Raw genomic sequence first — 12,592 nt, forward strand, 5'->3', positions numbered from 1 at the left:
TTACTATTCTAACCATTTTACTATTATAAAACCTGTACAATGGAAAATAATGATCTTTTGTGTGTGTTTATAGTTCAAAAGTACAGATGTGAACTTTCTCTTAAGTCATGTAACCAGAAACTTCAATAATATTTATCAGTGAGCTTCATTTTTTTTTTAGCTTAAGAGCTAAAGTAGATATTCATTTTGCTTTTCTCTATCATGACTCATCCCATAAGAAGTTCATGAAAGGGCACAAAGACAACTTGATTAGTCATTATAGGGAAGATATGGTTAACGCTCTAAAAGGAAAATAATATTTGCATTCCTCTAATTTGGCTTTTGAAATGACTGTGCAGGAAGGATCAGTTTTTCAGAGACACATAAACAGGCGTATTAGGCGGCTTCGTGATAGGTCACCGAGAAACACGCCCACTCACTGGCCAGTGTGCACAAACACAGCCAAATACAACAGACACGTGTACACTCACACACACACACACACGTGAAAGCACAGAACGCCCAGCACATGCAGTACTCACAAAGCCTCCAAGAAGATCAAGTGTTTGCTCACAGAAACAAGTACACAAATACACTTCTCTGCATTACACACACACACAAACACACAAACACAAACACGGCCCACTGTATGCCATTCGTGACTAGATGTCAGACACTTTAGATAAGTTGAAGAATGTGTTGGTGGATTCTGGGGGAGGTTTTTTGTTGACTTTATCTTTTTGCGGAGTGAGATGATTTTTTAAATGACTCAACTGGAGATAAATTTGCTCTTAAAAAAATTATGCGTTACTGATCCATATATCAGAAATGGTCTCTGTCGTTCATTTGTAAAGCACAGCAGGCGCTGGTGCGAACAAACCGCTTGTACACACTGTGAGAAAGTTGGTTAATGGGTCACTCTGTTCTGACAGCTTGTGGGCAGTACAGTGTAGTGTTTTTGCTGCTTAAGACTTTTGAAAAAGGCACATCGTTTTCTGAGAAGTGAATAAAGTGCAAGTGCCGACTGAGAAATAAGCAAACCTAAAAATAAAAACCAGTGAAATCAGAGCTTATCTTCAACCTCAACTGTGAATACAACTACAACACCTTTTTGAGATGTTTATTTAGTAGAGTTGAGCTTCAAAGCCCCTACACACCTGTAGCTCATCCACACAGGTGTTTTCCCTTATGTTGACTGATCAGACCTGATCTCAGATCCTGTTACTTTTGCACCTGTTGGACGGGACAACTGTTATTAACATAACTAATTGCCAGCATAACTCCACCCACCTTCAACCTGAGCAAAGGTCTAATCAGCCGGAGTAACTGAAAACACCTGTGTATGTGTGTGTGTGTGTGGGGGGGGGGGGGGGGCGGCTTTGGTTTACAGACAAATGAGAAAAGTTATGAATGGCTTACTGTAGATAAGCTAAACTTAACATAGAGAACAATCTGTAACATACAGAGTTAAACAAGTACTGTATTACATACATAACGGCAGATAAGGTACATGAATGATAACATTACATTATTGCCTACACAGTACGGTTTACATACCTTCACATGCATAAATTCAATATAAAATAAATAGTTATTCAGAATGCATTTGTGCTGTATGGCATGCAGCAGATTGTAGATATGGATGACAAACCTGTTGTTATGGCTCAAGAGTTACCATGAGATGGTAACTCTGTCCTTATGTGACATTTGCAATAGAAATGCATCACAAATCACCTTTCAATGAGTTATTCATCATTGAGCCTCAGTCAAAATTCAATAATACCAGCGGCTAGAAAATAGACCCATGTCCTTTGTCTTGTCTCTGTCTTGCAATGCAGCATTCTGGCCAGCCAGTCAAGGATCAATCTGCAACAAATTGTGTTTCGGTTTTGAAATTAAAGTGAAATTAAATGCCCACTCAGTGCTTTGACTTGCAATTTGCTGTTAATTTCAGCCACATGTCTTCACTTATCTGTTGACTTTGTGTCAGGTAGTTTTGGTACTCATTAAAGGAAGTTAGTAACTGGTCAAGTCACCTAAAAAAGCCTCAGTGGAAATTTGGTCCTGATGGTCTATGGAAATTATTATTATATATATTAATATTCACTGGTTACATTTAAAATTATATGTTCTGGAAGCTTCATTGCCTGCCCTCTTGCTTCCTTTCAGTCCTCCAATAGATTTGAAACAACCTGCTGTTTAAATATACAGTATGTTAAATGTTTAAATTGCTCCTCAGGCAGGATATTAACTATAGTGAGCTGCAGTTAGACTTTGGTGTAGTGGGTGACCATTATAATCAGAGAACAACTATTTAGAGCTGTTTTAAAAGCAAAGAAAGTTACTGTGCTTACTGGCTCTCTTTGGATTTCACTGTAACCCCACATGAACCCAAAGCTTTTAGGGCATAATGTTATTCAAGTTTACATCATACTTTGCAATCTGCTGGATTACAAGTGGATCAAGATGTATTTCTGTTAGCTTCAGTGGGAAAATACAGGTCAAAAATAAAAGGAAAATGCTTGATAGAAAAGGATTCATGTTATTCCCTTGATCTGCGAGGTCTCAGTCAATATTTATGAACATGGGCAACTTGATCCCAAACCAAGAAGCCAGAAAAATATTTGGTTTCAACACAACCAATGCCATACTCACTGTTCTGTTATTTTTATTCAGGTCTTTAAAGTTGTTTTTAATGACACATGACACAATAGAGGAAGTACCTTGATCTGATGGTTACAAAGAAGAAAGCAGGTGCACAACTGAAGATGTCAAAATAGTTTTTGCAAAGCAATGATACAGTGTGCCTTGAAATTTTGTAATGATATTTGGATTTTACTCAATGCACTTTGCAACACATCCTCATAAAAAAACGATAGTATAGGTCTAAAATTCAGGCTGGCAAAAATGACCTATAGTTACGTTTACACCATTTAGCGGCCATAGTAATGCACTCTGGCTTTTCCAAAACCATTATAAATCGCTGTTAAAAAATAAGCGTATTTTATGGTGCAACAATACTGTGGTTAAGGTCTAGTTAGGTTTAAGCATGGTTTGGGTTAAAATGATCACTTGAAATGTGGTTTATACTTCCTTAAAGTTATGCAACCTTCATCGTCATGGCAGCAGTAAACACCACAACATTATGCCTGAATTTTAGACTTATACTGTAATTTTTTTTGTGTGAGGATGGGCTGCACTTTGATGACTGATGGTAGAGAAAGCACTCATATAACAACTCCCAAAGTAGAGATTAGGACACAATTAAATTTTATACATCAGATGTACCTTTTTAAATTTCAGAATTGCAATTGTCAGTGGTTCAGAGTACCTCTAAAAATGTCTGTGCAATTAAATATGATTTTAGAAAACACAGTGAGATTTCTGGAACAACACTGATCATTTGTCTTCATCCATTGAGTGCGACACATATAGATAAAATATGTAGCATCCAGGTTTACAGAAATAATAAAGATCAGGCTGAACATGTTTCTCTTTCCCAAACGGTCCAGCCAGCCTCAGACACACAAAAACAAATGGTGGATGGTCCTCCTCAACTTATAAAAGTCCAAACTTTCCATGTTTATCACCAGGAAGTTTCCCCCTAATGGCTGACAAAGTGTAAATACCAGCAGTAATTTCCATTTATCCGAAACACCATGTGAACATATCTAGCCTGCTAACAAAAAGAAACAGTGTTTACATTATTCCCATCCTACAGAAGTCCATTTCTTGTGATATATTTACCAGTGGTTAATGACATGCCTGAATGTTCCGTTAAACAAGTAGTCTGCATATAATTATGAGATAATAAAGGCTGCAAAATAGCTGTTGGGTTTTCATCGGCGGTAACTTAACAAGACTCTGACATGGCTGCCCCTTGGCAAGCTCCCAGAAAGTTGGCCAATCAGAGCACAGTGGGCTCATCGGGAGGGGGGCTTTAAAGAGACAGGAGCTAAGACTGCCTGTTAAGAGACAGACGCTGAACTGAGGGCCTGCATAAAGGGCTAGTATAAGATAAATTGGGAGTTTTTTGGACTGTGAATCATGCAAAGCTCCTCTAGAGGAGTCCCAGAATAAAGACATAGAGCTCGCCTTTAAAGTTACACTAGCGTTAGACATTATGATATTCTGTTGAAAGCAGGAGTGCTCTCTGTATGCAGTGAAAAACAGAAATGAGGCACTCTAATTATCTCTTCCAGTATGTTCAGGGTCATACAGCATTTCTGACTTCTGTTCGGTAGTTTTTAGGAGACACATGCAGGACAAGACAGTAAAAATCTGTTTTATGGTGGTACTTCTGCAAGCTCTGGTGAATCTACTGGTCGATGTCAGATCGTAATGGCTTGCTGTCACTTCTGCCATCTGGTGTCTCAGTGGACTTAAAACCGAAGGTACAGGTAGAACTCAAAGTGGCCAGCGCGAAATAGCCAACAGATGGGAGTTGTGACATGTGAACAGTTAATGTAAGGGAAATAAAATCATTAAGATACAACCACACTCAAGGGACATCTCATCAACAGTCACAAAACTACATTCACTATTATAGCTGCTGTAGAAGCTCCACGTGTTACTAAAGTACTGAATGTCAACTGGCCTCCACTGAATCATATCGCCTGTCCTGTCTTTGCTTTAATTGATCTGGAGGAAAAAAAAAATCTACCTTTCTTCTTTCTTCTTTTCTAACTCTAAGCCCTTCTACAAACCGTTATGAGGTCACATAAATATTACATCTTGCAAATTAAGTATTTTACTGAACAACTGATATTGATATTTGATACTTAAGTACATTTACTGAACAACCAGCATTGATTCTTTATACTTGATGACAACTTATTTGGAAATATATGCTTTATTAGGCTCATCTGGTGCCAGTAGAGGTTTATTAGAAATGAATGAGAATTACCAGAAAATGTTTGCATAATACTGTACCTAGTTATGACATACAGATCTGCACAAGGCAGTGTTAAATCTATATATGATAGATATAAATCTATCAATAAAAAGTGTGGATGAGTCATTACATAGATTGTCCATGTAGCTTGGAAGTGAGTCTTTTCCTTATAGACTGAAAATATGTTTTATCTCTTGTAAATAACAACAACACGACAACACTGTGACAGAAATATCAAAATTACTTTGCCTTAAACACAAATTGAAGTCCAACAATTGTCACAAATCTCCAGCTTACAATACCATTTGCTAATAGCAATAATATATAACACTGTGGACAACTTAGCCTCTGCTAAATGCAAAAAAAATATATATATATATTGGACTTTTGGATACTGCAATGCATTAAAAACAATGTTCATCCTCATGAGTCTATTTTGCCTCTTCTGTGTCTTCTGCATGTTATAAAGAAATATAATTCTCTTCTGCTTACTGTTCTCACCATAAATCACCTCCCTGACAGTATTTTTGTTTTTGAGATGTATGTTTGTGCGTATGTATGATTGTGTTTAGTCACTGCATGTGGATTTACAGATATGTATGTGTCTGTGTGTGTAAATGTACCTCTTTGTTTGTATTCCTGCCTGTGTGTGTGTGTGTGTGTGTGTTTGCTTGTTTTTGTGTATGTGTTCATACCACTATAGGAAGTTGGCGAAGAAGCAGAAGGAGACCGCCAGTAGCTCCACCCAGCAGAGAGAGATGGGTCCGGTCACCACAGCCGATAAGAGCACCACCAAAGTTAGCACCCTGCACAAGGACGACCCCTTCTCCACCTCCAACCAGGACCTCAATGGATTCAGTGAGTCAAAATCCTTTGTGGTTCTAGTGTGAATGTGCACCTTAAATCTACCAACCACAACTGGCACCATCATGGAGATCCACTAGAATATATGGCTTCAATCTAATCTCTAAATATATAACAACCACAGTAAATACCCACAAAAAGTAGCTCAACCATTCAAAAACAATTTCGCCAAAAATAATTTGTCCTGTATAATAAGTTTAGCTGTAAGTTCACTTTTATTTCACAAAGTAACATTTCTTTTGCTGTGTATCTACTCAAAAATACCCCTATACCGTGTTTCTGTGCCATTAATCATTTTGTCAGATTCATTTATTCAAATACTGGACATTTCATTTTATAATGAAACTCTCCATATGTTCATCTTTCAACAGTATCAGCAGTGTGCTGTGCTGCTTCACCGGCTTCTGTCTAAGTTAATGCTTCTGTAATCATTTTCAATTCTGTTCCTTTAACTTTCTCTGCTCTTCGATGCCTTATACACGTTCAAGTTCATGTATCTATATTGTATGTATGTGTGTTTCCCGCATGCATGCTGTGTGTATCTTGAAATACAATCTTATGAAAGTCACTCTGCCCGCATTTGTGCAGCTATGTGGGTTCATATTCCCATCTCTTTGTAAAATATGTGTGTATGTGTGTGGATGTGTGTGTCCAAGGTAATTAGACAGGGCCTCTCAGAAGGGCATTTTTCTCTTGAAAATGTCATGCTGGCCTTTTGGGAGTGCTTGGCCATTGAAAGCCAGGGGTGCTGGAGAGGGACTAAGTAGCAAGTTAATGTCGGCCGTAATTGCCTGCACTCTTCCTCTAACTGTCCATGCAGCAATTCTGACGCACAATAATGTTTTTTCATCGGAAACACTTAGAGTAGACCACTTTTATCTTGGACCTTGGATGTATGACAAACCTGTGATATATAAATCTTTGCTTTCATGTTAATTCAAGTATTTGTTTCGGTATTCACAACATATATTTAAATATTCGCTTTCTTCTTGACCCTGTGTATTTGATGAATTTGTAATATTTGAAACAGTGGTCATTAATTTTCTTCTAATAAATAACTGCACTTTGGTTTTGTCTATGAATTAAGTTTTCAGTGTTCAGAGGATTTAGAAGAGAACAGATTCATTCCTCTGGGTGGTGGATGTCTGATTAATTAATAGTCATTTTATAAGATAGGGTTCTTTCGTTTGTTTGTTTTATGCTTTAAGACAGAGTTGACTAGACCTTGCTTGGGGCCAAATATGTAATTTTGACAAATTCAAATTGGTCTTGGAGCGCTGGAGAGTTGGAGCACATGTGCAATTAAGTTTGGACTTTTAATAGGTGCCAAGCTTCCCACCTTTTGTAGTCAGCTTTGGATGGGTGTAAAAACATGTCTTGGCCTTCAAAAACTTTCCCAAGGTTCCCCCGTATGTTATATGATCCATATAACTCATTGGAGGATTTCTACTGTATCACTCCATGCAGATTTTAAGGAAAAAAAAGTGACAAAAATTATAATTCTGTAACTTTTGCTGTGTCACTTCCTACACTTTATCATCAGTTTGGTGTTGAGCTTTATCAAAGGCAGTGCCATGTGCTAGTCTCTCTACAACTGCCTCTCTTTCACAGTTGGTACTGTGTCAACATTTATAAAAAAAATAATAAAAAAAAAAGATTCACACACATGTATAGTACGCACACAGTCGCCGATCCAAGCTCGGTCCTAATGAGACAGAGAAAAAACGCTGACACAAAGTAAGGGACCCAATAATGTTTGCGCAGATGGATCCTCGCAGGGCAAATAACCTTTTTTGTGTTATTGCATTCTCACCCAGTCACCAGCTATCTTCACAGGACATTGCTGTCAAAGCAGATTTCTCTTGGTATGCAGGTACACTCCTCGCCGTATTAAAGTTGAGCTTCTCTTCGCGGCGCATTAGCATACAGTGTCGGTACGCATGAGACGAGAGGGATTTTTATCACAGAAGAGGAGAAAATATGTTGTGTTTGGGGGGTATTAGCAGAGGAGAGCAGAGGGGAGAGGAGGAGGAAAGAGAGGACAACACAGAACGAGGAGAAGATAAAACTTAAATTATCTGCTGTAGGGAAATTGGGCCATTGTACCAGAAAACAGTAGAGTAAGCAGAATATGAATAAGAATTTAGCAAAAGGGATGCTACATAGATAATTTTCACATCAAGAAATCGTCATCATATTCATTTTAAAACATTACAAACACTAGATGAGTTCTATATTAGCCTTTATACTGCCATTTATTTAAATATTTTATATGAAGGGAAAACTCCTGGGTTGGAAAAAAAAACAAAAAACAGGAAAATAAGTGCTGTGTTGTTTCCAGAGCAAATAGATATGAAGCTTTTGGAGTTACTGATGAGCAAATTTATTCCATTTAGACAATCGGAGGAGAAAAACCTTTTATCTGTTGATGACAGGAAGCAGGGGCATTTAATGTGAATGTATCACTTCCAGAAACACTAAGAACTCATTTGTATTTCTCTCATATCGAGATAAAATCCAGACCTGATTAAATAAAGTTTTGTTTACACTCACCCACATGAATGCATCTCTTAATGCCTGATCACAAAACTTAATGCATCACAATCACTTTACCTACACCGGATGCAAATCTGAATAGATCCTTCTCCAGTCAAGATGCTGCTGGTAATGTACCTGAAGAAGAATAATTTAGATAACAGCTAACACAATCACGTGGATGACACACATAGACTATTAGCGATATAAACGTCTCACACACGTACATACATTACAACCTCCGATGCTGCTTTTTTTCCTATTGCTTTAATGTGACAGGCAGAAAAAAGGCTATTTTGCAGTGTCAATTCAGCTGCCGTAAGCAAGGAGATGACCATGTAAGTGGCTACTGATGCAGTTGCACTTGGGAGTAATTTAGTTATGTCTTGGAGAGACTGATGCATTTACAGCTTTTCAACATCTGGCTAGAATGTCCCTACATCCACCTCCCATGGTGCTAATTGGTTTTCAATCTGTCTGTATCGCTTCTAGGTCAAGTTGTTTTTTATTTTGTTCTTTTTCTAGACTAACCTTTGGATTACCTCTTCTCAATTTGAAACAGAGCTACTCTTAGACTAAGGAGAAGAATAGGTATATATAGGATAAGCTATGAAAGCATAAATGCAGTAGGTAAAGGTGGGATATTGCAGAGAAGAACAGGAGACAAGTAGCTGAAGAGGTAAGACAAGAAGAGAGAAGAGGAGGATGGGAGTGAGGGCAGCGGAAGGGGAGCATATAATGTCATCAGCTCAGTCAGTACGAGGGTGGTGGAGAGATTTCTTTAGTTGTTAGCTGGAGAGTTTCCACTAATGGCCACCTGCTGGACCCATCAGGACTCTGAAATACACAAAAGCACGAACACACACACAAAAAATACTGGCTAACATGCACGAGTACTAATTGGCTGCTGAAAGCCTTTTAGATAAATGACGATTACTTTTAGCCGAACACACAAACACACACCGACTAGCTGTGTGTGGGTTAGCTGTGATGTCTAGTGTGGATTATTGAACGGGTTTATCCGGCATATAATATGTCACAGTCAGTCTCCCAGCAATCCCCCCTAGGTTTTATCTTATTGTGTGTGTGTGTGTGTGTGTATGTGTGTGTTCCTGTGTCTATCCTACATATCATTTATTTATAGACCCTTAGCAGTCTGTGTGTGAGGGAGAGATAAACTATATTTGCAGGGACGTAGCTGGGGCATCAGTCACTGTTTAAGAAAGCAAAACCTGATGGTGAATCACATTTATAAGCGGTGATATATCTGCTCAGCTCTACTCTAACAGCTTTCTATTTTGTTTCGTTGACCTCATTCCCACAGTGGTCATTTCGGACTGACAAATATGATCAACCGCCGTGATGCGTTTGAGTGTAGCAGGGAAGTTCTGCAAACTGAAAGCTGAAAAGGAGGTGCACCACAATCCACCCTGCGACTCTGAACAAAATCATTTTTTTTCTATATGGAATCATTAATCCCCTCAACTGCAAGAGATCACTTTGTAAGCTGTTTTAACACTATTTTAACTGTCGTATTTCTGGTTAGGTCCGTAATAAGTAGCTGTCAGGGTAGCTGACATACACAGTGACAGATAAAAACATTCATACAGCTGAGTGATAAATTATAGGAAGTATGTGAGGGGAGAAACATAACGAATGCCTTCCATAGAGATGTTGTTTGGGTCCATTTATCCACTTAGAAGGAAGAGTCACTCCTAATAAATACAAAGTTATCCAATATAGTGATCACCTTTATCCTATTAAGAATGATAAACCATCTGTATCCTGATAAAAGTGGCTTCTTCAAAAATGCATTGTATGCTATGGCCTTCACAGTCACCAGATCTCAAGTCAATTTGATTTTGCAGCAACGTGTTGAACAGTACTATCCAACAAACATCATCAAAACACCAAATGAAGGAATATCTTCTTGATGAATTGTGTGGTAGAGAGACAGAGACTTGTAGTTTGTAACTAACTATCTGATTTATGATTTGGCAAAGGTTTGATTTGGTTTTGGCACAAAAGTGACTTATTAGGGAAAGGTTTGGCTTATAAGTACTACTTTGTAAATGTTAGAGGACCTTTGTTGTCATGGTTACAATAATAAACACTTGGTTTGTGTTAGCGAATGATTGCTGTCATGGTTACAAGAAACCGACGTCGAGTGTCGGTGGGAAAAAGGAAACGAACAGCTACATCCTGTGGCGAAGTTCCAAGTTTTGTTGACTCATCCTTTCATCCCGTCCCACTCTATGACATCACACTACTTCCTCCTTTGCCTCTTTCTTTGGACACTCAAGGAGCACTTTGTGATTTGAGCATAATGTGTTTTAAGCCATTTGCTGACACGATAATGCTCAGAGTCTCTGAGGCTTCCAGTCACTTGAACATAAGTAATTTCAGGCTGTTTGAATTGACAATATGGTCTTTTATTCTGGTAAGGAAAGTCTTCACTAAGTAGCCAACTGTTCGTAAGGTGCTAGGCTAGCTGTGAAACAAATACATGTAATCCTACTATTATGATGCTGAATTTTGCACACAGTTGATTGCTTATATTTCATTTTCATCCTGTTCTCTCTCTCTTTACCCTCCAATGAACCATTTTGGATTAACCTTCATTCTTCACACAAGCCATGAAATCAGTCTTATGTATTGACCGGCATTGAGAGTATTTCAGATTTAAGTGCGCACTCATTGAGACGGAACCACTTTTGTGTTTTCAAAATTCAATATTGTAGCATTGATGGTGCCATTAGTGTTATTGGATTGTTCCTTGTGCTGTTGAATGTAGAGTATTGATCTTCTTTTGTCTATGTTCATTGTTAATTGTGTGCTGTGATGATTGTTAGTTGTTTTTTTTTTTTTTTCTCATATGAGGTCACTGCTTTTCCCGTTTGTCCTTCACCTGCTTTGTACTCGTTTCCTCTCCAACTTCCCTGTCCTCCTTTTTTAAAAAAACGATCTTATTCCATCCTATCCTCCTCTCTCCTCCTCACCTCCTGCTTCGTCCTCATTCTCCTTCTCACATTCTCTCTTTTCATCTTTCCTTCTGTTATTTGCACTTTCTCTGTCCATTCACCCTCTGCCCTTATCTTCCTATGCTGCCCCACACCTCCCTTTTTTTTTTCTTCTTCTTGTCTCCTTGTTTTCTTATTCACCTTCTCTTCACCTCTCCTCCCTTCTGTCTCCTCCCCAGCCTCCCCCTCTCCCTGCTCCTTCTCTGTGCAGGGAAGCAAGACGCTGCAGAGCAAATCCCTGCTGAATTCCTACTACTCAGGTACACACACACACACACACACACACACACACGCACATTCGTAATCTTTGAAGATGCTTTAGGCAATGATTTAATGGATGGAAGGGCTGTGGAGTTGCCTGCAGCTGTAATCACAACTGGACAAAACTATACCTATAAAGGACCTGTAGGACCTAAGAAACTGTGTTTTTGTTCCGACGTACCTGCTTAGCTTGATTAGTTGATACTGCAGATTTGTTTCAAGGATATAACTAGTGAAAGAAAACATACCGCAGCATCTCATTAATACTTTTACTAATATAATGGTTGTTCACAGTTATTTTGCATCACTTGTAGACAATGTTAATGGTAATTCCCCTTCCTCTTCAGGAAAGCAACAGCGAAACCTGCTCTAATATTCTTATTTTTTCTATTTCTAATTTCTGCATGTGTCTCTCTAGTGTCTTTAAGGCCAATATTAATATTATAGTACACACCAAAAGTGTTTTTGAGGATGGAAACTGATTTTGCTGTTTTTGAAATTTGTTTGAAGTTTGTGACTGATCTTTATGTTTCCCTCTGTGTCATTTTGAATATGTGTGCAGTGTCCAAAGAGCCAGTTCCAGCCACAACTTCTATAGGTGAGAAAACATTTTATCTTACTATCATTTCTGAAGGGATCATCTTAAGATCTGTTGTTAATAACTGTTAATAACCGTGTGTCTGATTCTTTGTATGTTTTGATTTGTGTGCATGCATTTCAGAGCATGAGAAACAAACAAAAAGGGAGAATTTTATACAAATTCAGGCACATATGAAATCAGAATTGCACATGGAAAGTCAGTATAGTCCATACGCAATCACAAATGCATGCAAACACACACACACACACACACACGCACTCATACACAGAGTTTACACATGGGAGGAGTGAAATGTCAAAACCATTTTCCAGTACCTTCTTTCTGTCTTTTTCTCCCTCTCTTCCCTTCTGTTGGCCAGATTGACCAGTTCTTTGCCAACAAGATTGGCTCTGGCCCTTGCCAAAGTGTGTGTGTACATGTTTGTGGCCAGTCTTTGTC

General features: G+C 38.4%; 1 protein-coding gene across 1 annotated transcript in view; it reads left to right on the forward strand.

The window, feature by feature from the left end:
* The window catches only part of ptprt (protein tyrosine phosphatase receptor type T), a 280,227-nt gene that overhangs the window by 191,834 nt on the left and 75,801 nt on the right, over positions 1-12,592 (forward strand). The window contains exons 18-20 of the mRNA XM_044348580.1: positions 5,577-5,731; positions 11,472-11,552; positions 12,116-12,151. Of these exons, the coding sequence (XP_044204515.1) occupies positions 5,577-5,731; positions 11,472-11,552; positions 12,116-12,151 (272 nt within the window). The remainder of the gene's footprint in view (positions 1-5,576; positions 5,732-11,471; positions 11,553-12,115; positions 12,152-12,592) is intronic.

The sequence above is a fragment of the Thunnus albacares genome, chromosome 4 (assembly GCF_914725855.1).
Source record: "Thunnus albacares chromosome 4, fThuAlb1.1, whole genome shotgun sequence".
Classification (NCBI taxonomy): domain Eukaryota; kingdom Metazoa; phylum Chordata; class Actinopteri; order Scombriformes; family Scombridae; genus Thunnus; species Thunnus albacares.